Here is a 23,002-nt window from a genome sequence, read left to right as displayed (position 1 = left end):
GGCCGAGTCATCTATCCTCTGTCTGATTTTCCTCAACTGTAAAACGGGAATAATAGCACTTTTCCTAGAAGGGTGGTTGTGAGGATCAAATGAGATGCTTCTTTAAAAAGATAAAAACACACTTGGCACTATATCAACGCATATTTCCTTCCCACCCCAGCTCTTCTTCTCTTCACTTGTTATTTCGTGTTTTTGCCCTGACCCTGCCCAGCCAGTCTCCAGAGAGCTGAGCTAGACTGAACCCTGATAGCCTGGCACCGGGCAGAGATACCCAGTGCAAGAAATGGGAGATCCTGGTGGCAGCTCAGAAACCGTACTCCTGACCCAGGCAGGGAGTCCTGACCTGCAGGCTTTATCCCATTCTAACTTGGACCTCCCTCCTGCACAGGACTAGGGGGAGGAGAGAGAGGGGGAAGGCAAGAATAGGCAATTGTGAACCAGGCTCCCGAAGTGTGTTCTGCAATGGAATCTGGCTCTGAGCCTTTACTGTGATGCATAGAGCTTGACCCAACACAAAGAAAACCAGATTTTCCAGCCTTAAATGTGTTATTATAAAAAGTAATGTGCGTTTCCACCAGGCCTCACTGTGGTGTGGGAATGGCCTTGATTTCTTGAAGGTTAGCCAGCTCTGGCAGGGGTATGACCTGGTGATCAGCATAAAGAAGTTCATCGCTTTTCTGAACTTGGTCACTAGGTGATCAATTTTTACAGCCCTAGCAACTTGGAAAAAGCACCCAAACCAGAAACTGGTCACTTATGAATGTGTAAGGGATACCCACACTGATAAAATCAAAACCTTGAAGTAATGTGATTATTTAAAAAAAAAAATCAACTTGTTGCACATTCCCCTTTCCCTCAATTGACATACCCTTGACTTCATACCTCTGTTCTTAGCCCTACCCCCACCCTTCTTCCCACTGGAAAAAGAGAAAGAGAATAGGTCCGCCCAAATTCCCAGTGAACCTTCAGGCTGCAGCCTGAAAAAGCTGGGGATCTCAGCTAAGAAGTGGAGAGTACAGTTGTGGGAGCCAAGGTCAGATTCCGATTCGTTAGACTTTATTTCTTTTGAGTCTCTAGGGAGGCAGCAGGGACATAAGGCGAAGTGGCAGTAGCTTGAGGGGCCAGAGCAGATCAAGAGCTGGGAAGGGCCAGGAGAAAGAGGAGGAGACATACATCCAAGGCAAGGGAACTAACTAGTTCTTCTTCTGTCTCTGAATTTTATACAGCATCTCCTGCATCTTTCGCAACTGAAATAGACAAGCACATTGACTTGAGCCCCTACACTATATATCAGGAGCTCCTCAAAGTTCTGCTTCCTCAGACCAGATCTTCATGGCAAGTTTAGAAACAATCTTGTCCAACAGTACTCAGAGGTTGGTGCCCAAGAGCTTTTCAAGGAGTCTATGAGGTTTTAAACCTATTGATAATACTAAGATGTTTTAATTTTCAAGTATGGTAAATATTAATAGATATGATCCACAAAAACATATGCTATATGGGAGGGCCCTCAATCATTTCCAAGGCATCCTAAGACCAAAAATATTATCTAGTCCAACCCCTCCACAGAACTCTAATTAGGAAGTTCTCTCATTTTTATGGCAACCCCTCCCCATCATGCAAAAGGGATCCTGGTCAGGTTATGTAGGAAAGGCACTGCTAGGGAGTAGAAGGAGTAGAACTTGGGGCTCAAGGAGGCGATCTGATAGTTTCTTATTTTAACTGTGTTTGCTAGGCTCGGCTATTCTTGCGCTCTTGAAGAATTGCAAGTACTGTTGGGCCCTCTAAATGTAAACACTCTGAGGTAAGCCCTGGTTGCAGAAGCCTAATTATGGTTCTCACACATGAGGTAAAAGGCCTAACAAAATATTTGTCAGAGATGATACAGATCCTGAAGCTTTCCACTACTCCCAGGAAATTTAGCAGTGGTTTGGAAGAGATTGGTATTGAAGTCCCTGACTAGGCAGAGGACTTGGACTGCCTTGGACCACAACCCAAGCCCATCATTCCATTCTGCTCTCACCTCCTCATCTTTCTCCCGGAGCAGCTTCTCAGTCTCTACGTCAATCCCAGACAGGAATGCTGGGATAGCGAAGTCAGTAACACTCTCCCGAGTCAGCTTGCTGAGAGGTCGGGGGAAATGGGTGCCAGTGAGGGCAAGGAGACCCCAGGCCCCTGCCTGGATTCGGCCCTAGGGCCTGAAGGAGCAGGTGTGGAGGGCCTGCTCCCATCCACACCTGCCAACAGCTCTGCTTGGGCTCCTGGGGTTGGCTCTTCCCGTCCCGTCTGCCCTCCCCCCGGGCCCCCTTCCTGGCCATACTTGCGATTTCTTTCCTTCACCACCATTCGAGTCATGCTCTGGATACATTGTGCCCGATAGTTCTCATAATGTATTTCCCTTGTCACATCCTTAAGATCCTGCATGTGAGTGCGTACCAGCATGGTCCTCAGCTTCACAAAGTCGCAATGCCCTGGATTTTCCACTGCATAGCAAGGCTGGGAATCAGCCTAGGTTGAGGCTGGCGGTGGGGGGAGGTAACTGAGGGCAAGGAACTACCCTCCCTTCCCTGGCCCCACAAAACTCAAGACTTTTACCTTCTACAATACCCCAGGGATAGAGCCGTCCCCGAACACGCCGCCCTTTGGCCTCCACCACGGTGTTGCTGCCAATCACAGCAAAAGGGATACTATCCTGGAAAAAGGCAGGATTCCCATCAGTGCCTACTAATCCTGCTTATCTCTGAGGCCTCACCTGCCCTTCTGACCAGAATGCTTTAATCCCCAAGTATCAGAACCTGGTGTACCCAGCCTCTAAAATGATCTTGAGGCCTTTCCAGGGGTGTGCTGGAGCCAATTCTTACTGACTGGTGAAAGCCAATTGTTAAATTTGCAATGTGAGCATTTTCAGTTCAGTTGTTTTCAGTCGTATTTGACCCTTTGTGACCTCACTTGGGGTTTTCTTGGCAAAGATACTGGAGTGGTTTGCCATTTCCTTCTCTAGCTCATTTTACAGATGAGGAAACTGAGGCAAACAGTGGCTTACCCAGAATTACACAGCTAATAAGTGTCTAAAGCCAGATTTGAACTCAGGAAGGTGAGTCTTCCTGACTCCAAGCCTGGCACTCTATCCACTACACCACGCAGCTGCCCGTTTACACCTCAGAAATTGGCAAATGCTACAAATCAGGGATTGAGTTATCGTTTTGTTGATTTTCTAGATTTAAGAAAGTCATGAAGAAAATGTTAATAATGTAGATTAAATTTAAAAGTATATTTTTCCCCCAGAAAGCTAATTGTTTAACATTTACCAGCACATCACTAGTCCTTCCCCACCCCAACTGTTCACACTGCCACAGACCTACTTTTCATCCTAGGAGAAATGGGATGGGCTAACCAGAGTGAAGGAAGAAAGGGAGCTTCTGAGTAGGGAGGGAGGTGCCTAGACTAACTACACTCATCTCAAGGATCTCTACCTTCAAGGCTTGGTCCTGTAACTTGAATTCCTCATCTTCATCAGAGTCACAGGCTGGGAATTGGTAGATCTGGATTCCAAAGTGCTCAATTTCCTCTCGAATCTGAGCAAGAACAAGTTGGAGGGACAGGGAGGTAGAAGGGCACAGTTCACAGAATCTGTACCTCCCTCCTTATCCATGCCATCCACCAGTGCCCCACCATCTGCCTCACCTTTCGTTTCTTATGTTCTACTTCATTGGGTGTCAGCGTGTCAGCCTTGGCCAAGATAGGCACAATGTTGACTCGATGATGCAGGGCCCTCATGAATTCCACATCTAAGGGTCGGAGTCTGAGGAGTGGGGAAGAGAGAAGCAGTTCCTGGACTAATAGCTATGCTATAGCTTTCTCCACTCCAACATCCCAGCCCTGAGGGACTCAGAAGGAACAGAGGCCTGACTCAGTGCCTCAGACAGAGGAAGCATACATACCCATGTCCAAAGGGAGAGATGAAGTAGAGGCAGCAGTGCACCCTGTTATCCTGAATATTCTTACGGTTGAGGCCACTTTCATCCCGGAAATACTGTTCAAACTGCTGATCAATGTAATCTGCCACTGGCTTCCAACTGGGGCAGGGTTGCACAGACAAAAGCATGGAGATCTCATGAGCACTCATTGATTCATGCTTTCAACAAACACGTATTAAATGCCTACTATGTACCGAGCATTGTGTTCCTACTATCTGTGTACTCTGAGGCGAATGGGGGCTATACTGAGTGGTCTGGAGGGGTAGCCCAGGGACCTACCCTGTGACTTGAAGCAACAAGTACCATTTTTGTTCCCTTGTATTCTGCTTGCAATTTATTTGATTGGTTTTCACTAAGAAGCAGGCAGCATGGTGTAGTGGACAGAGGGCTAGCCTTGGAATCAAGGACATTTGGTTCCAAGAAGTACCACTTACACATACTACCTGTGTACTGCTGTGCAAGTCCTTAGCCTCAAATTAGCATAGATAACTCTAAGTCTATTATAGACTATCAATTAGTAGCTAATCTGTATTGGTAGTGTTTCCGCACTAAAAAACCTACACCAATGAGATGACAGGTATGGAGAAAATAATTTCATGGTACTGGATAAAAAACTCAATCCAGGGCTTGGATGTGGCAGATGTTTGGTATATATGGTTCTTGTTTGAAGAGGGTAGGCAAGGAGAAGGAGGAGGAGAAAACTGGAATGTCCCAGAAAGACATCGGTGAAGAGCCACCAATCCCAGGTAAGCCCTGGGCTATGTTCAATTAAAAACATTGGTAGTATGTTTACCCACCCCCACCCCGCCCCCTTCATGCCTCTGTTCTTACTATTCTCTCTGCCCTATGTCTTCCTTTTCCCCTATCCAGAACAACAGCTGACTCTTAAATGACATTTTAAGGTTTGAAAACATTTGACATATGTGATCTCATGGGGCCCTCACTACCCTGTGTAATATAATTATTAATGTCTCTATTTTACAGAGGAGGGAACAGATGAAGAGAGGTTAGGTGACTTGTCCAGGGCCACAGTGCTGAAGGTAGCCTTTGGGCATAGGTCTGCCCGTACTCTGGATGTGACTTTTCATTACACTGTAATATCTCTAACCACCCTCTAAACCCAAGTTAAGTCCCACCTCCTCCTAGCCTAATCTAATCTGAAGTGAATAATTCCCCACTCTCCTCCAACTTTCAAATTCTCACACTCAGGACATAACCTGCAATTTGGCACTTAATTATACACGATTTTGTACTGTTTTCTAGTGATCTCATTGGTGTGTTATGGTCATAGAATCTAAAGATGAAAGGGACCTTAAATATTATCTAATCCAACCTCATCGTTCTACAAATGAAAAACCTGAAGACCAGAGAGATCAGGTGCCAGAATCACAGGATTTCAGAGTTGGAAGGGACCTCGATAGACATCCAATCCGATGCATGCCCACAGTGAATCCTGTGGTGACACACCAGTTAAGAGGTTATCCAACTGCTACAGCCTCTATTCAAAGGCCTCCAATGAGCCACCTCTACTTGCTAAAGCAAACCATTTCACTTCGGGACAGCTCTATTTCTTAGGAAGTTCTTCCTGACATCAGGTATATGTTTTGCTCTCTGCTGCTTCTACTCATTGCTCCTGGTTCTGACCTCTGGGCGGGGAAAGAGACCAAGTCTAATCCCTCTTCCACGTGCAGCCCCTCAGCAGCAACAGGTCCCTCATGAGTCTTTTATGCTCTAGACTATACATTCCCAGGACCAGTTATATATGACACACCCTCAAAGCCTTTCACCGTCCTTGTTGGCTTCTTCTGGACACTGCCCAGCTTATTACCATGATCCTCACGTATTCCAGATGTGGTCTGGCCTTCCCTAGGTTACATAAGCAGCAAATGGCAGAGCAAAGGTTCACTTTGGAGTCCTCTGACTCTAGTTCTCCTGAGCTCACATATTTTTTCTTGTCTCCCCAAATATTCCATCGGCTCTTCATATCTCTGTACCCTTTTCATACTAGCTCGGTCCTCCTAGCACAAGGCAATGGGGTGTAATGTGTTCTCAGAAAAATGCTTTTGGATTAATTGGGGTTAGAAAATTGGGAGTAGGGGCAGCTAGGTGGCACAGTGATAAAGCACCGGCCTTGGATTCAAGAGGACCTGAGTTCAAATCTGGCCTCAGACACTTGACCCTTACTAGCTGTGTGATCCTGGGCAAGTCACTTAACCCAATTGCCTCACCAACCCCCCTCCCAAAAAAAAAACATCCAAAAAATTGGGAGTATATAGAGATGCTGCTGGATAGAGGGAGAAGGGGGATGGCTATAGGACACATAGGTAGAAGTGGCACACAGTAATCTGTGCAGAACTTGAGCTTTGGAGAAAGCTCCAAAGCCTGGCTTGTGACAAATTCAAACTGCTGTTAACATGGCTTAATATTGGACATAATGCACTCTGGAAACACTAAAGTGCTGTATGGATGTTAGCTGTTATTGCCAGTTCCCTGCCCACTTGGTAGAAGACACTACCCTAGAGCAGGAGGAGATACGTATGGCTACATAGTTCAGTGAAAAGAGTGCCAGATTTAGAACCTGGAAAGACCTCAATTTGTATCCAGTCTCTGACACTAGGAGTATGACCTTGGGCAAGTCACTTAGCTCCTCCATGCCTCAGGTTCCTCATCTGTAAAATGAGGATAATAATCTTTACAAAACCTACTTTATATGGTTGTTGAAAGGATCAAATAACATAGTATGTATAAAGCACCTTGCAATCCCTAAAACACTATAGAAAGGTCATTTGATAATCTATCATCTGGGGGCAGCTAGGTGGCGCAGTGGATAAAATACTGGCCCTGGATTCAGGAGGACCTGAGTTCAAATGTGACTTTAGACACTTGATACTTACTAGCTGTGTGACCCTGGGCAATTCACTTAACCCTCACTGCCCCTCAAAAAAAAAAGATAATCTATCATCAACATAATACGTACCCAACACTGTGCTATGGGGAAGTGCAAGCCCTGACTGCTTCCAGAGTAAGTGGGAGGACAAACAGCATAGATGTGAAACTAATAATTAACAATAATCAACCAGCCAATCAACAAACACTTTGATACATACTATGTAACCTAGAGCAAGTCATTCAACCTCTTTAATGCTCTAGGCAATTCTCAAAGGCTGCCGGTTACCACATACGTGCTGGTTTATATCTGTAGAGGAAGTTTTCTTACCAGTGAGTTCCTATACCAGTGAAATCACATTCCCTATCTATCCATCCTCTATTCCTCTGCCTAAATGCCAGGCATTGTCTGGGCACTGGGGGTACAAATACAAAAAATAGAACAGTTCCTTTTCTCAATTTGCTTAAAGACAGGATAGGTTGGGCAGTAGGAGCTCAGAAAAGCAAGGATTATTTGGGGTTGGGGAGGGAGAAAGGGGGAGAGAGAGAGAGAGAGACCCTGTGTATGTGTAAAATTTAATGTCCATGAGTGTGTGTGAAAATATATATATATACATATCACATACATAGATATATACACACATACATAGTGTATACATAACCCACACATTCCCTCACTGCCATAAATGTGACCATTACACAAAGTGAAGTGTCTGGAAAAAACAAGGATAGTTAAGCTTCTTACATGGCAAGGTCTTTACTCAAAAATCTTCAGTAGCTAGCTCCCTATTCCCTTTAGGATCAAATACAAACTTTTTAGCCTGCCATTTTAAATCCCTAGACACTCTACCTGAAGCCTACCATTCCAAAAATTTTTTTTAATTTTATTTCCTTTAACAAACTCTCCTACTTCCATTCCTGGAATGCAGTCCCTCTTTCTCAAGGACCTCTTAGGATTGTCTTCTTTTAAGACAGCTTGGTACTGCTTTCTCTATGAATTTCCTTTGATTCTGAAGTTAATATTCTCTCCCTCTTCAAATTACTTTGTATTTATGTATGTACATGGATTTTTGTTGTTGTATCCTTCAGCAGAAGAACAATCCCTTAAGAAAAGGGATTTGTGGGGCAGCTAGATGGCACAGTGGTTAAGCACCGGCCCTGGATTCAGGAGTACCTGAGTTCAAATCCAGCCTCAGACACTTGACACTTACTAGCTGTGTGACCCTGGGCAAGTCACTTAACCCCCATTGCCTGAAAAAAAGAAAAAAAAAAGAAAAAAAAGAAAAGGGATTTGTTGGGGTTTTCTTCATTTCCTCAATGGATTCAGTGCCTGGTTCAGTGTCCTTTTCTTCTTCAATTCCTGATGTTGATGTTTCCTCAAATACTCCAATTTACCTGTTTCATAACCTACTCAGTTACCATGATCTATTCTTCCTCCATTCCACTCCAACTATAGACAGATAGTCATACCTTGATCTTGCTATCACCTTGTCATCATCTTCCATTTAAGAACTTTAAAATTCCTTTATCTTTTCATAATCTTTCATCATCCTATATTTCCTTATGCCCTTTCACTCCTAATGCTCTCCTCTGCCCTGAACATAACCTCCATTCCCTCTAGTTCTTTCTTAGATATCACTTCTGTACTGGCTTACTTCCCTAAAGCTGGTGGCACAGGAGATAGAAAGCTGTACCTGGAGTTTGGAATATCTGAGTTCTGAACCTATTTACTTCAATGTTCTCAACTGTAAAAAAGGGGTAATAATAGCACCCATCTCAAACAGTTGTTGAGGATCCAATGAGATACTTGCTTTCGATTCTGTCTTTTTAAAGTGCTTAGGACAGGACCTGATCCATATTGGGCACTAGATAAATGGTTACTCCTTTCCCTTGCCCCCATCTCAACCCTTTGGTGAACCAACTCCACTCTACACTATCCTCTACTCTTTAATTCTTTGCCTTTTGTCCTATCGTCCTGCCAAATCCCAATCTTGGGTAACTTCCACCACCACCCATCCTTCATTCCTGTTTATGTACTGTGGAACAGAGCTCAAGGAAATCATGAAACCATGCTGATGGGCCCACTTCAAATTCCCAATGTGGAAATAGGTTTAACATGATTGCATAGGTATGATCTATATCAGACTGCTTACCAACTTGGGGAGGGGAGTGGGAAGGGAAGGAGGGAGAAAAAATTTGGAACTCAAAATCTTATCTAAAAAATGAATGTTGGGATAGCTAGGTGGTACAGTGGATAGAGCACCAGCCCTGCAGTCAGGAGGACCTGAGTTCAAATCCAGCCTCAGACACTTGACACTTACTACCTGTATGACCCTGGGCAAGTCATTTAACCCCCATTGCTCCCCCCAAAAAAGAATGTTGAAAACTATCTTTAAATGTAATTGGAAAAAAAATACTATTTACCACAAACCACAAATTTATGTTGTCTAATCTTAATTGAACCTTCACTGCCATGAGATAAGTATTCTGTTCCTCCCTAATTGTATCACTATCCCATTATCCATAATAGCTCTTCCAAACCTTCCCAACTCTCCTCAAGCCTCTCATGGCACAACCTCTCCCCCAACCCTGTCCCACACTGAGTGCCATGCCTCATATTTCACCAAAAGAAAAAGAAATTGAGGCCATTCTTAGAGAGCTTTTTCTTTTCTCCTCATCTATCACTATTCAGATACCTTCTAGCACTATCTCCTTCCTTCACTCTGTTCTTGTATGAAGAGGAGACCCTTCTCCTTATCAAAGCCAACTCTTCAACATGTAACCTTGATCCCATCTCCTCGCATCTTCTCCAGAAGATCACCCCCCATGCCCATGCTCTCGCATCTTCAGTCTCTCTATTGGCTCCTTCCCTGATACCTATAAAAATAACCATGTCTCCTCCAAATTTGAAAAACTCTCATTTTAATCAGATCTTGAGAAATATCATCTCATGTATCCCTGTGTTTGATGTGTATGGGGTGTTCAGGAGGACCAGCACCTCTGGTATGAGGGCTTGCCTAGCCCTTCTCAGAGCTGTTCATCCATTTTTGATGTCCACCTGATTCACTCAGTTCTTACCTGTGGCCCCAAGAACTGTAAACTGTTTTCAGAAGATGGCTAAACCAGGTTGAGGGTAATTCACAGGCCTCCAACCTGTCAGTGAGTTAGGAGAATATCTACAAAAAGTACGTGAAGACTTTCCCCAGCAGAACGGATGGATGAAAACAATTTGTTCCAATAGCTATGAAGGTGACTGAGTGCTTAGAACATGGTAAGACTGAAGATGCCAAGGTCATCCACTACATCCCAGACCATCACCAGTCATTTTGACTCTTGTCCTGCCACTAGACATCAATGACTCAGGAAAAGAGAGGCTGAAGACTTTGTGCAACTCTGCCTCAAATCATGCACAAGCCAAGACATCAGCCCATGATATCATTGGTCTTCTTCAAAAATGAAAGATGAACAACATTTCTACCTTCACAACTTTCATATACATGTCTTTCTCTACTCACCAGCTGCCATCCTGGTGTGGGCCCTTATCACCTCTCACTTGCACTATTACAATAGCCTGCTAACTGGTCTCTCTGCCTCCAACTCCCTCTCTTATCCAATCCATCCTTTACTCAACTACCAATGCGGTTTTTCCTGTTCATTGAACTTCAGTGGCTCCCTATTACATTGAGAATAAAATATAAAACTTGTTTGTCATTTAAAGATTTTCATAAACTAGTACTTTCCTACCTTTCCAGAATCCTTACACTTCTTTATTCAACTCCCCAAACCCTACAATCTAGCTAAATATATCCACTTGTATTTCTTTTTTTTTTTTTTTTTTTTAGGCAATGGGGGTTAAGTGACTTGCCCAGGGTCACACAGCTAGTAAGTGTCAAGTGTCTGAGGCCGGATTTGAACTCAGGTACTCCTGAATCCAGGGCCCGTGCTTTAACCACTGCGCCATCTAGCTGCCCCACTTGTATTTCTTTTAAAGTGGCATTCCATCCTCCATGCTCTGGCACAAGCTCTCCCACATGCCTGGAATCTCTTTGCCTCCACCTGTTAATTTCCCTAGTTTCTTTTCAAGATTCCCCAAAGATCTCACCTTCTGCAGTAGGCCTTTCTAGCTGCTAGTGCCTTCCCTTCTTAGGTTACCTTCTATCTACTCTGAAAATAGCTTCTATGTACCTCTTATTTACGTGTTTGTTTGCTCCATTAGAATATACGATCCTTAGGGCAGCTAGGTGGTGCAGTGGATAAAGCACCAGCCCTGGATTCAGGAGGACCTGAGTTCAAATCTGGGCTCAGACACTTGACACTTACTAGCTGTGTGTCCCTGGGCAAGTCACTTAACCCTCATTGCCACAACAAAACAAAACAAAACAAAAAAGAATATATGATCCTTGAGGGCAGGGACTGTGTCTGCCTTTCTTTGTATTCCCAGTATCCAGCACAGTGGTGGCCTAATGCTTAATAAGTGTGTGTTGACTGACTTCTATCTTCTTCAGGCTTCAGGGTCTGGAGTTTAAACAGATTAATACCAATTCCTTTTTTGGGCAACTCATTTTTCTCCCCCAACCTTCCCTCCCCCAACTCACAGTTATTGTTCAGTTGAGAGACAGAATGGCACAGTAGAGAGAATGACAGACCTGGAGTTAGGAGAGACCTGAATTCAACTTCTGGCTCTGACATTTACCATCTGAGTGCCCTTGGGCAAGTCACTTTAATTTATCTGAGCTTCTGAAAAAGGGAGATGAAATAGTTGCACTACCTAACACACAGGTGTGCTCTGAGGATATCATTTTTGTGAATCTTGAAGCACCATAGATAAGTATCCCAACCAAGGGACACGAGGCTTGAGACCTACCCGATAGTCAGACCCATCTCCCTCTTCCTCCTGGATCCCGAACCCTCCCATCTTCCCTCCTCCCTCCCACCTCACCCTTATCAAGAAGATTGGGGGGTGGGGAGATAAGATCTCTCAGTGAGAGCTGTACCACTCAGTGTTGTTCACAGCATCTCCAAAACCTGGTGTGTCCACGACCGTGAGCTTCAGCTTGACACCTTTCTCCTCGATGTCCATGGTATGTTTAGTGATCTCCACTGTTTGCATGATCCGTTCTGGAGAAGGGGAAAACTGAGGCCCAAGCGGAGGCAGGGAGATGTACCCCAAATCACACGGGCCTCGTCTGGACCAAAATCCAGGTATCCAGCCTTACTGCCCAGACCTCCTCACCCTCCTCCACTCTCACCCTTATCTGGGTGCCTTTTCTATGGGAACCAGCAAGCTGCATGATTCCCAACACAGGAAATGCCGGTGGCTGTTGGCTCCAGCCCCAGCCTCTTCTCTGCTCCAGGATTCTCTCTGGATTCCCGGAATCCTTAGGGGGTCAGAGACCCATTTGAGAGCACATGACTCTGGCCCCTGCCCCCTCTTACTACCCTGCTAAGAACTGCCAGAATGGGCTGGGGTCATCACAGGGAAGCCTCAGCCCCCTCCAAGGATCTGGAGAGGTCAGTACATGAAGGGGAGACTTCCACCCACAGAAGTTCTGTAGGGCCATTAGCTTCCTGAAAGAAGTGGTAGGTCTGCCTGTTCCCCTCCCTTGCTGTATCTAGCCAACCCGCACACTCCCTGCTTTGCTCACCTTCGGAATTCAATAATCTTCGGTCCCGGTACATGTCAGTGAGGAAGAGGCTGTTGATAAGGGTGGATTTGCCCAGCCCGGACTCTCCTGGTGGGGAGAGAGGGAAGAGGGATCAATTAGGTCTGGGAAACAATAAGGAGACTTCTTCCTAAACTAGGCATGTGGTATGGTGGAATAGAGATTAAGTAGGGGGCAGCTAGGTGGTGAAGTGATAAAGCACCAGCCTTGGATTCAGGAGGACCTGAGTTCACATCCAGCCTTAGACACTTGACACTTACTAGCTGTGTGACCCTGGGCAAGTCACTTAACCCTCATTGCCCTGCCCCATCCAAAAAAAAAAAAGAAAGAAAGAAAAGAGATCAAGTGAAAGGGAACTAGTAATAGCCCTTCTCCCTCCTATTACCACCAAAAGGTTAAAGTTAAAAAAGGTATCTTAGAATTAATCTAATTCATTCTACTTATTTACAGAGGAAGAAGCTAAGCCCCCCAAAAGAGGGAATGACTTGCCAAAATCATCTCGTATTTGGGCAGCAAAACCAGAACTAGAACCCAAGCAATCTACTTCCTGGTTTAGGGTTCTTTTCCCCTAAACTACTATATTGCCTCCAATCCATGACTCCTTAACAATTTGTCTGGCGGTTCCCCTTCCTTCCTGTCCCCTCTTCCCGCCCCCCCAGCCCTGCGCCCCACCACCACCACCTTTCCTGCCAATAACTTAGAGCATTTGTGGCCTTTAATTCTCTCTTGGTACCCCTACCCTTCTTTCCCTATGGGAGACTCCCCAGTGCCTATCATACCTGCCACCATGAGGGTGAAGTCAAAGCCCTTTTTCATCGACTTTCGATGAACCTGGTTGGGGAGAGTGGCAAACCCCACATACTCCTTATCGTCCTGTCAGAGAGGAAGTACAGCCTTGTTTAGGGAAGTACATAGCAGGATTCTCCAGACCCAGATTTTTCCTCCTCCCACTCACCCCCAACCCTGGAGAACAGGTGCTCATGGTCTCACATTGGCCCCAGAGACTCCAGGCTAGGTTCACTCTTCCTGGCCCTGTTGACTCTTACTGGGTAACCCAACATTATTGATCCCAGGGAATAATGAGGGACCTGTCGGGGGCATCATGATAAAGACTCTACCAACTAGGGACAGAAAAGCCCCCACTGTCTCTTTAAACTCTTCTATATACATCTACACACGATTCCCTCCCATATCTCTCTCAGCCCTTTTTCAGGGGAAATGGGAATGCCCTACCTCAGAGGAGTCATAAGGATCCAGCCTGCCCCAGGGGCTTCGAGGCCTGCTTGAGGTGCTGAGCATGCTTGAGGAAGAAATGCAGAGGTGAGCCTGGGTTTCTGACTGAATCCGAGAGGGGATCCTGGACTCCTTGATCTCGGACTCTTCATAGGGATCCAGGATAGCAGGGAGGCGTAGTTGGGAAGGACCCATTGCCTCAGGATGAGGGACATCACCCCCAGGGAACTCTTTTACAAACACAGCCAGCTCTGCCTCCTCTGTATCCTCTAGGAATCGCTTAATCTGGTGGGGGAGGGGAAGGATGAAGGGAGAGAGGAAAAGCAAGAAGCAGTGAGACGTGGGTGAGAAGAAAGTACAGAGAGGAGAGGGAAATGAAGGATAGAGATGAAGGAGAGAAGAGAGTGAAAGAAGAGTAAAGAAGAGGAGAGAAAAAAGAGCTCATTTTAAAAGGGAATGAAACATGAGTTAGCAAAGCCAAAGAAAGTGGGAGTTCCTTAACATCCCTCTTCTCCAGCCTCAGCCCTGTTCAAGGCTCCCCTCTCCTGGACAAATTCTCCTCCTCCCCACCTTACACATATATACCATTAACTTCTCACCATAGTATAAATGCCTGGAATTCTGAGGCCCAACAGGATCATGGGAACCTATTCATTATGAATTTACTCTTCTTTGCTCCATCCTACCACACATTCAGAACACCAAGCAGAGCTCATTCTTTAGGGAGTTGAGAGGCATTGGATGGGGCTGAACCCAAGTGCCATCCTAAAGACCTGAGTCAGACCCAACTAGGAAATTAGCGGGAGAGATATGATAAGTAGGAGTAGCCAATCAGCAGAGAAGAGATGACTGTGAGTGCCAAGGGAGTGAAAGTACTAAGCTGCCTAGGGGTCAGGAAAGGAATGGAACAGTCTTGGTTTTGAAGAGGGTCTTCCTGGTGAGATCAGAGAGATAGCAGGACCTGTGTCTCCTCTCCAAGCTGGGTCAGTTAAATCCCCTGCTCCTGAGCTGCTGGCTTTGGGAAGGAGCTGGGCCAGCCTCACAGACATTTTTCTGGGAATGAAAGTTTCATCCAATCATATGAAAACCCCAGGAATTTCAGTCTCCATTCCCAGGTCTCAGACATTAATTCTTCCAAAGACCTGGAGCAGCACAGAGGGGGAGTAATTCAATTCAACATGCAAGATGTAAATGCTGTATTGGGCTGTAGAGGTGGAGAGGGGCTACAAGTGAGAAGGGGAAGGCCTAAGAAAATTGAGGAAAAGAAGAGGGAAGGACAGCCAGCTTCCCTCCCATGAAGAGAAGGAACTCGGTGCTGGGTGAGGAGATAATCCTGCCTTTAGTTCTGCTGCTAATAAATAGCCTTGGCACTAGTTTAGGATGGACCTCACTGAGGGTGGCTAACCAGCCAGTCTTTCCATTCTACCCTTAACCAAGCTCTAGTTGGTGCCAAGTGGGGAGCTCTGGACTAGAGACATTTCTCCTCTGGATGGTATTGCCACAGTGAGGCACCTTCTTTGCTGGGAACGTGCCCCTGTGGGGAAGGCAGAGAGTGGAGCAGAGCTGGAGGCTTATCTGCATAGTCCTGCCCCCTCAGCCCCAACCCAGATTGGGGGTGGGCCACATCCCCAGCCACTATCCTCCCCCCTTTCCCTACCACCAGTGCCCTTCTCCTTTGGTGGGAAGTACCCTCTGCCAGGAGCCTGGTGGTGCTGGGCACAACCCTGCCCTACGATGTCCACGTGCCATCCTTGGACAAAGGACAAAGGCCTCTAGGCCCATGTCATCATGGAAACCAACACTCTCAGAGGGCCTGGACAGAGCAGGTGGGAGGTGAATCCAGAGTTCCTCATGAGCAGAGGCCAGAGCCATGGGCCTGCAGCAGGTAGAGCTGGCATCCAAGAACCCCCCTTCTCCCTGACCCCATCACAGACAAGAGCACTGAAGGAGAAAGACCTAGTAAGCCAATTCCCAAACCCCACTGCTGCTTGAGTCTATGGAAGGGGCAAACACAAAAAAGAAGAGTCCCCAAGCTCTCCAGGCTGAAACCCCTACAACCTGCCTGTTGCTATGGCCACCAGTGACCGTGGGGGAGGGGAGGATGGGAAAGCAGAGGGAACTGCATCCCCAAGGCCATTTCTAGCTGGGTCCCAGAATGTGGGAATTTATTGATAGAAAGAGGCTGGCTTGGGGGTAGGACTTGACCTAAAAAGGCTCTTTCCATCCCTGATGCTTGTGATGCCCCTGAGGGAGGAAGGGGGGTGGATAGCAGGGTCAGTTTGGCTGGCAGCCCAAAATCCTCGGGAATTCCTATGAGGACCTCGTCCTGTCCTCCCTCGCAACTGCACTGTGACTGAGCAGTCAGCCCTGGTGAAGGGATGGGAGAAGGAATTACAGGGGAAGCACATGGGAGAGATGTGGCAAGGTTGGCAGGTCTGACTTCTGCCTGAGCTGCTAGCCTCAAAGCAGACTAGAAGGTGAAGGAAGGCAACAAGCAATTATTAAGCACCTGCAGTGTTCCAGACACTTTACAAAGTGCTTAGCACTTTATAAATACCTTCTTTAAGACTCACAACAAGCCTGTGAGGTAGGTGCTATTGTTCCTATTTCACAGATGAGGAAACTGAAACAGACAGAGGTGAAGTGCCTTGCCCTGGGTCACATAGCTGGTGAAGTGTCTGAGGGTAGATCTAAAGTCAGGTCTTCTTCCTGACTCCGGTGTTCTATCCATTGTGCCACCAGCAACCTCTAGAAAGGGGGATGCTTAGGAAGATGACTGGCTCTGAAATCCCCAACAAGGCTAAGGAAGAACCAAGCCCCAAACCCGAGGCCAGGGGTTTTTTGGACAGTTTTCTTGTCCCTACCCACTGGGCATCACGACCTAGTCTGGCTTTCTGGCAGTAATGGCAGGTTTGGTAGTGATTGGAGGGTAGGAGAGATGGAGCCAACAATCTGATTTGGTCTTTGCATTGGAGATGATTAGTCTAGGTGTAGAAGGAATAATAGACTGGGAATCCCTCCACGGTTAAGCCTCTAGGCTATCTCACCTGAGTCAGTGAGTCAGTCTAACCCTAGCCTCTGTCTTCTCAAATGAAAATGAGAAGAACTGCCATTTATTTAGGGCTTTGAAGCACTTTATCTCATCTAAGCTTCCAACAACCCTGTGAGATAGGAACTTCAGGTATTTATCACTCAGTGTATCTGAAAAATGGAGGGCTTGGAAGTCTGCCAGCTCTAGATCTGGCATCCTTTGATGCCCATTTTACAGATGAGGAAATTGAGGCTCAAAGAAATAAAATGGCTTGCCAGTGGTCCCATAGCTTCTAAATGTTGAATGCAGGATTTGAACCCAAGCCTCTACAATCCAGGGTTCTTTCTGCTATATAATAAAAATGAATGGGGAGGATTATTTGTTGGTCTATTTTCTAGTTCTTACATGTTCACAACCTCTAAGCAACTTGCCAAAGCTCTGAACCTCTCCTCAGCGGCAGAATTCCCATCTGATCCCAGCAGAGGTGAGCATTCTCCCAGGCTTCAAAGCTCTCTGTCAGCAAGTGCAGAATCTAATTTTATCTTCCAGGCAAGCAAAGTTCCTCACAGACATACCCAGCTGTGTCCCAATGCTCTTATTTGCAATCTGGCTGCCCCTACCCCTTCCTTTCCCTTCCTTTCTGATCCTATGCCTCTGGCAGGGACCAGCAAAGCCTTTGGAATGTCTTTCTCCCTCCCCTTCCCTTTTGCCTTTAGTCCCCTAGCCGCCCCCCTCCTCACCCCGCCCCACCCTTCCCGGATGGCTCTGTACCCCACCCTCCGAGGACTGCAGCAGCAGTATCACTCGGTTCCCCTGCTGTCTCCTTCTCTGATTGGCCACCCCACGATCTTCTGCCTCCTGTTTATCCCTGGTGGGAACAGCACAAGCTTCTTGTGTCCTGCTGGCAGCACTAGTTTCTGTCTCGGATCATTCTCAACCATTACCCATCCTAGGGCACTGAGGTGCAGACAAAGCTCCTGCCACAGCAGGAAGTGATAAAATCTAGCCCACACCCTACTCCCTGGACAGATTTTAGCCTACACAAAACTTACCCCAAACCTGCCCCTAAATGCCCTCCCTCCCTTTTTGCTCCTGTTCCAATGTTCTCCTCATTTCAGTTGCCTAATATATGGCAACCAAAGGGTTGCTTCCTGATGCCTAACCCTCCGCTGAGAAGTCATAGGAACAATTGGCTCCCTTCCCTAAGGACCCCTTGTATTCTCTAAGCAGAGAAGTGTCTCCAACAGCACTTTTCTTCCCAAAGACCCATTTTCTTCAGAGCAGGAGTTTTTAACCTGGGGTTCATGAATTTGTTTTTATTTTGTAATATTTTATAACTATATTTCAACATAACTGGCTTCCTTTGTAATCCTACATGTTTTATCTTGGGGCTTTAAAAACCATCATTTTGAGAAGGGGTGCATAGGTTCCACCAGACTGTCAAAGAGCTAGAAAGATTCCATACCACTCCTGCTTGGAGAAGCTACTCTGGGATCTCCCAGTCCCCACGGTACACTGATGCTTAGGGGATGATGCCAGGCCTATCCTCCTCTGCAGAGACAGCTGATGTGGGGAGAGGAGAGGTAAGAAGGGGAGGAATTTGCCTTGGCTAGCTGCTAGATCTTTTCCCTCTAGGAAGCCCTTAAGACTGGGGAAACCAAAGCATAAGGTCGGTGTAGAACTGCCAACTACTCCCAGAGCTATAAATGAGGTGGGAAATGGAGAGAAAAGCCTGGCAGACATGTGAGTTTTTATGCAGATCTTAATGTCAGGGCCTGATTGGTTTTTTCCTAGATGTGAAATGGGTTTCTCTTTCCCTCAGAAGGAGTCTAGAGAGATAAAACCAAGGATACCTCTGGGAGCTTGAATCTGGAGGAGGAAAGGTGCCACCTCAAACCAAGGGTAGTTGTTAACAGTGCATGCCTTTCCTTCTTTTCACTGACAAAGCCCTGGGGAATCATCCCCAGAGATTCCCAAATTCCCATTTCACAAAGAAGGGGAAAGATACTCTTTGGATACTGCCTGAGGTGAAGCACTGAACCAAGGTGACAGAGGAACCCTCAGACTGTGAAGATAAAGTGGTGCTGCCTGGAAGTCTGTAGGCCAGATCTTGAGGGGCTAAACAGGCTTCAGTAGCACTCTCTCCACCCCCCAACCCCTACCCCAATCTCTCACTGGCTAGGGACTGAATTGGGTTGGAAGGGCCAGGACCTGAACTGAACTGAACCTAGTGTGTGGCCAAGAATGGTACCCCGCTCTGGCCCCTGCCAGACTTAGAATCCAGGACAATCAATGTTCCCCCAGGGTTCCCACCACTGGGACAATCAATCTGTCATTCTCACAGAGACAACAGGAGGACGGGCAAGGACACCCCTTTGCCATTGCCAGGGCCTCCACTGATCAGGGGAAGGTCATGGGGTTGAGAGAGCCTTCCGGGCCAAGCCTGAAAAAGCTTGACAGTCCATTCTGGGGTCCCAGAAAATGTTTATTCTCTCCAATTCTGGAAGCTCCAGATTCAATGGGGCTCTCAGAGAGTGCCGTTCGGAGGCTGCCTACAGCCCATATCCTGCTGTCAGGAGCTGGCTCCCAGTTCTGCTGCAAACCCTGCACTCAGCCATTGGCTCAGCCCTTATCCCTCCCAAAAGAGGGAGTACAAAAAACTTGGGAGGGGGGAGGTTGTCAAAAGGAGAAGAAAAAGGAGGGAACATACGTGCTTTCTAGGCTTGGAAGAAGCACTGAGAGCCCTGAGAAGCATCCAGAGAAGCTGGACTTGCTTTAACTATCAGTTAACCTTATCCCTCTTCCCTCCATGTGGTGTTTGCTGGGGAGAGTTTGGCTAAAAAAGTCCAAAGAAGCAGGTTGGTGCCTATGATGCAAACTGGGCTAGTTCCAGGCTCAGTTTAAAGGGGAGAGGTTATGTTTCTCTTCCCCAAGAGAAGTAGGCTATAGAAATTAAGCTCACAAATATAACCCAGTAAAGTGACAAAGTGACCATCATCTGTCTAGAAGGGAAACAGCCAGAATTTCCTTATGAAGTCCTGTTGAAGAGCTTGGGGGGGGGGGCGGGGGTTCTGGCCCCAGTGGGGACAAGAATATAAAATATATTTTTTCCTTCCTTGGGGGAAAGAAGAGGGGAGAGGTCAAGCAGAAGTATCATAGAATTTAGAGAAATCTAACCCCCTCATTTTACAGATAAGGAAATTGGAGCCTAGAGAGGTAAGATTGACTTGGTCAAGGTGGCAGAGCTAAGTAATGAATAAAGCCAGTATTTGAACCCAGATCCTTTGACTCCAAATTAATTGCTCTTTCCAGTGCCTATCTTTGTAAGATAGGCAATGTGGCAGAATAGAGAGAACACTGGACCTGGAATCAAGAAAGATTCAGATTTATAAACCATCTCTTTGAACCTCAGTTTCCCCTCTTGCAAGGAAAGAGCTATGTAAAGCTACAGAGTATTATACAACCATTGTTCATAAATTTCCATTGGCAATAGCTGAGAAGGGATCACAGCGTTAGAGCTGGAAGGGACCTTAGAGGTTAGATTTCATCATTTTACAGATGAGGAAACTGAGGCCCAGACAGGTTCCAGGATTTGCCCGAGATTATCCAGGTACCAGGATGCCGATTTTCTCCCCACCCCCACCCCCGCCTGCCTAAAGCTCCTAAGCTCTCTGGTCATCACTGACAGGCTTCCCCTCCCCCAGCATTCTCATCTCTGATTAGCCGGGACAGACCCTCTCCCAGTGCCCAGCTCAGGGTAACTCCGGGCCTCTTTTACTCCTCTCCCCGCTAAATCCCAGGTTTCTACAGTCAGCACTGACCAGTCACCCTTTCTCCTCTCCTCTCCTCTCCCTTCCCGTCCGAATGGAACTGGTCAGCACCCGTTGGGGGTCCGGGGGGAGGCAGCCGGGGAAGAAGAAACTTGAGAGAAGACAACAGTCCTGCGGGCCGGGGCCCTGGCCACAGTGCCCCGCGGCAGGATGCCACCCTGGCACTGCTCATGCCCACGGAGGGTTGGGGTCAGGCCCAGCAGCTCTCGCTCCCCGGGCCCCGCATCCCGGCAGAGAGCAGCCCCAGGCATTGGACACCCCTAAAGCCCAATGCAGCCCAGTCCAGCCTAACACAGCCCAAAGCAGCCCAGGGCTCGGCCGCCTTACCATGGCCGCAGCCCGGGTCGGGCCGGCTCCTCCTGGACAGCACCCGAGCTTTCTCGGCTGGAGCTGCGAAGCTGCCTGCCTGCCTGCCTCCTTGCCTGCAGATCGACCTCCGCATCGCCAGCCCCGCCACCCCTGTCTCCCGCCGCCCCGGAGTGCGGACCGGCTGGGGGAGGAGCCAGTCGAGCCAGGTGGGCGGGATAAGCCGGCCCCGAGGAGGGGCCCTGAAGCCAAGAGCTCCCCGAGAAACCCCAACCAGTAGCCTGGGGGCGGCCCTTGTCCTGGAGAGGGGCTGAGCCTGGGCCTAGGGGAGGAGCAGGGGTCCGGGGCTGCCTATTCAGGTCATAGGATTGAGACCTAGAAGGGACTTTAGTGACAGCTCCAACGCCCTCGTTTTACAGAGAAGGAAACTGAGGCCCAAAAAATGAAAGTGATTATCCCAAAGCCGCATAGCTGTCAAAGAAATGAGTGGAACTCTGACTGCATCTCCAGACGTCTTTCCTCTCCCTATCTCCAGACTCCCTGGTGGAGCCAAAGGCCCTTCCAAGAAGGTGGAACCCTGCCCTCCAAGGGTACCCTCCCCTCCAAGCCTTTCCTGAACCACAGAAAATTACCAATACAACGGAACCGAAAAATACGGAAATGTTGAACCTATCCCCTTCCCATGCCGCCCCTCCCCCAAAAAACAATTATTAACAACTCAGATTTTATCCCTTCCAGAACTAGAAGGCCAGAGGCCTCCCCTTCTTCAAATAAAGGCTTTGCAAATCAGATGACTAAAAAGAGGGTCTGGGCAAATGCCCTCAATGGTGGGGCTTCCTGGAAGGACCCCTAATTACTGGGGATTTGTTTCTTAACCACCAGAGGATCAACCTCTTTTTCCTCTGGGACTTCTGGAAGTGTGTGGGGAAGGTCCTCAGGAAAAGACTGTCTCATTAACCAGGACTTAACCAGCTGGTAGCTGAACTAAGCCCCCTCATTCACACTGCTGCCCCTGGGGCCCCAGAAAGGCAGGTGAGCTGCATTGGGGACAGCTGCTATACCAGCTTTGCAAACGTTTAAGTCCCAAAGGGATCATCAGAACAGCAGTCAGGGAGGAGCAGGACCTCACAAAGGAGGGAAGCAGGTTGCCTGAAAGATGCTTTCAAGGCTAGCACCCAAAGGCTAGGAGCTTGCATTCTTTCCTTGGGAAGAGATACACAGACAGAGAGAGAGGTAAGCAAGCCCTAGATGGGAGAGCATCGCTCCTCCTCCCTGGCAGCTCTCCTCCTGGTGGCAGATTGACTGTCTAGGAGAAGAGCTGAGCATATCACACTATCCTCCCTCCCCCCTACTACACCCAGAGGCTGGCCAGTGCTAAGACCCTGTGTCACACCTCTGACTATGACACTGAGAGCCTGGGGACTTTTCCTTCATCCTCACAACCTGGGAGGGGAGACGGGAGCTGATATAAGGCCGGCGACATACCCTCAGCAGATGGCAGGCATGGAGGCCAGAGGCCTAAGCTATGGGAGGAGGGCTCATGGGGAGCAAAAGCACGGGGGCCATGCAAAGGAGAGGGATGAGGCTTGGAAACATGCCCAGGAAGATACAGGCCTGAATGGTGTAGTGGAAATCTCATTGGAATACCACTCAGCTGACCTGGGATCCAGTCCCAGTTTAGATACTTGATTAACCATGTGACCTCGGGCAAATTACCTGGACAACAAGCCTCTTTCCCCCACCTGGAAAATGGGATAACACTACTGGAATCATAGGGCAGAATTCATGAGGGTCAAATGATATGGTTTGTGAAAAAGTGCTCTGTCAACTATAAAACATTTTTTCTCCCTGGCCCGGACAGGCGGCTTCGTTGTGGAAATTCCCTCTACTGTCATAGACCAGCAATTTCTATAACTTACATTCTTTGAGATTGCTTGAGACACAAAGAGGTTAAATAGCTTATCTGTGGTCACACAGCTAGTGTGTGTCCATGGCATGCCTCTAAGGCTGGCCCTAGCCCCTGTATCATTCTTTCTCTCTTTGCAAGTCACTAAATTAATGAATGAATGAGGAGTTCCT

General features: G+C 47.5%; 1 protein-coding gene across 4 annotated transcripts; it reads right to left on the bottom strand.

The window, feature by feature from the left end:
- Positions 1–1,034: 1,034 nt before the first annotated feature.
- Positions 1,035–21,177, bottom strand: LOC122753849 (septin-4-like). 4 transcript variants are annotated; one of them, XM_044001589.1, is made up of 12 exons: positions 20,945–21,177; positions 13,757–14,041; positions 13,303–13,396; positions 12,506–12,592; positions 11,855–11,978; positions 3,939–4,073; positions 3,682–3,799; positions 3,471–3,572; positions 2,593–2,689; positions 2,318–2,480; positions 2,021–2,120; positions 1,035–1,247 (listed from the first exon to the last, which is right to left on the bottom strand). In XM_044001589.1, the coding sequence occupies exons 1-12, from the start codon at positions 20,945–20,947 to the stop codon at positions 1,194–1,196; spliced, it is 1,362 nt and encodes a 453-aa protein (XP_043857524.1). In that variant the 5' UTR covers positions 20,948–21,177; the 3' UTR covers positions 1,035–1,193. The 4 variants fall into 4 exon arrangements, 1 of the variants encoding a protein (XP_043857524.1); XR_006356311.1 differs by having other exon boundaries at positions 1,198–1,247; positions 2,021–2,480; XR_006356312.1 differs by having other exon boundaries at positions 1,198–1,247; positions 2,021–2,480; positions 13,757–13,823; positions 20,945–21,122.
- Positions 21,178–23,002: the final 1,825 nt, after the last annotated feature.

Source organism: Dromiciops gliroides, chromosome 4 (assembly GCF_019393635.1).
Source record: "Dromiciops gliroides isolate mDroGli1 chromosome 4, mDroGli1.pri, whole genome shotgun sequence".
NCBI lineage: Eukaryota > Metazoa > Chordata > Mammalia > Microbiotheria > Microbiotheriidae > Dromiciops > Dromiciops gliroides.
The sequence above is the reverse complement of the archived record's forward strand: the minus strand, read 5'-3'. Positions and strand labels throughout refer to the sequence as shown.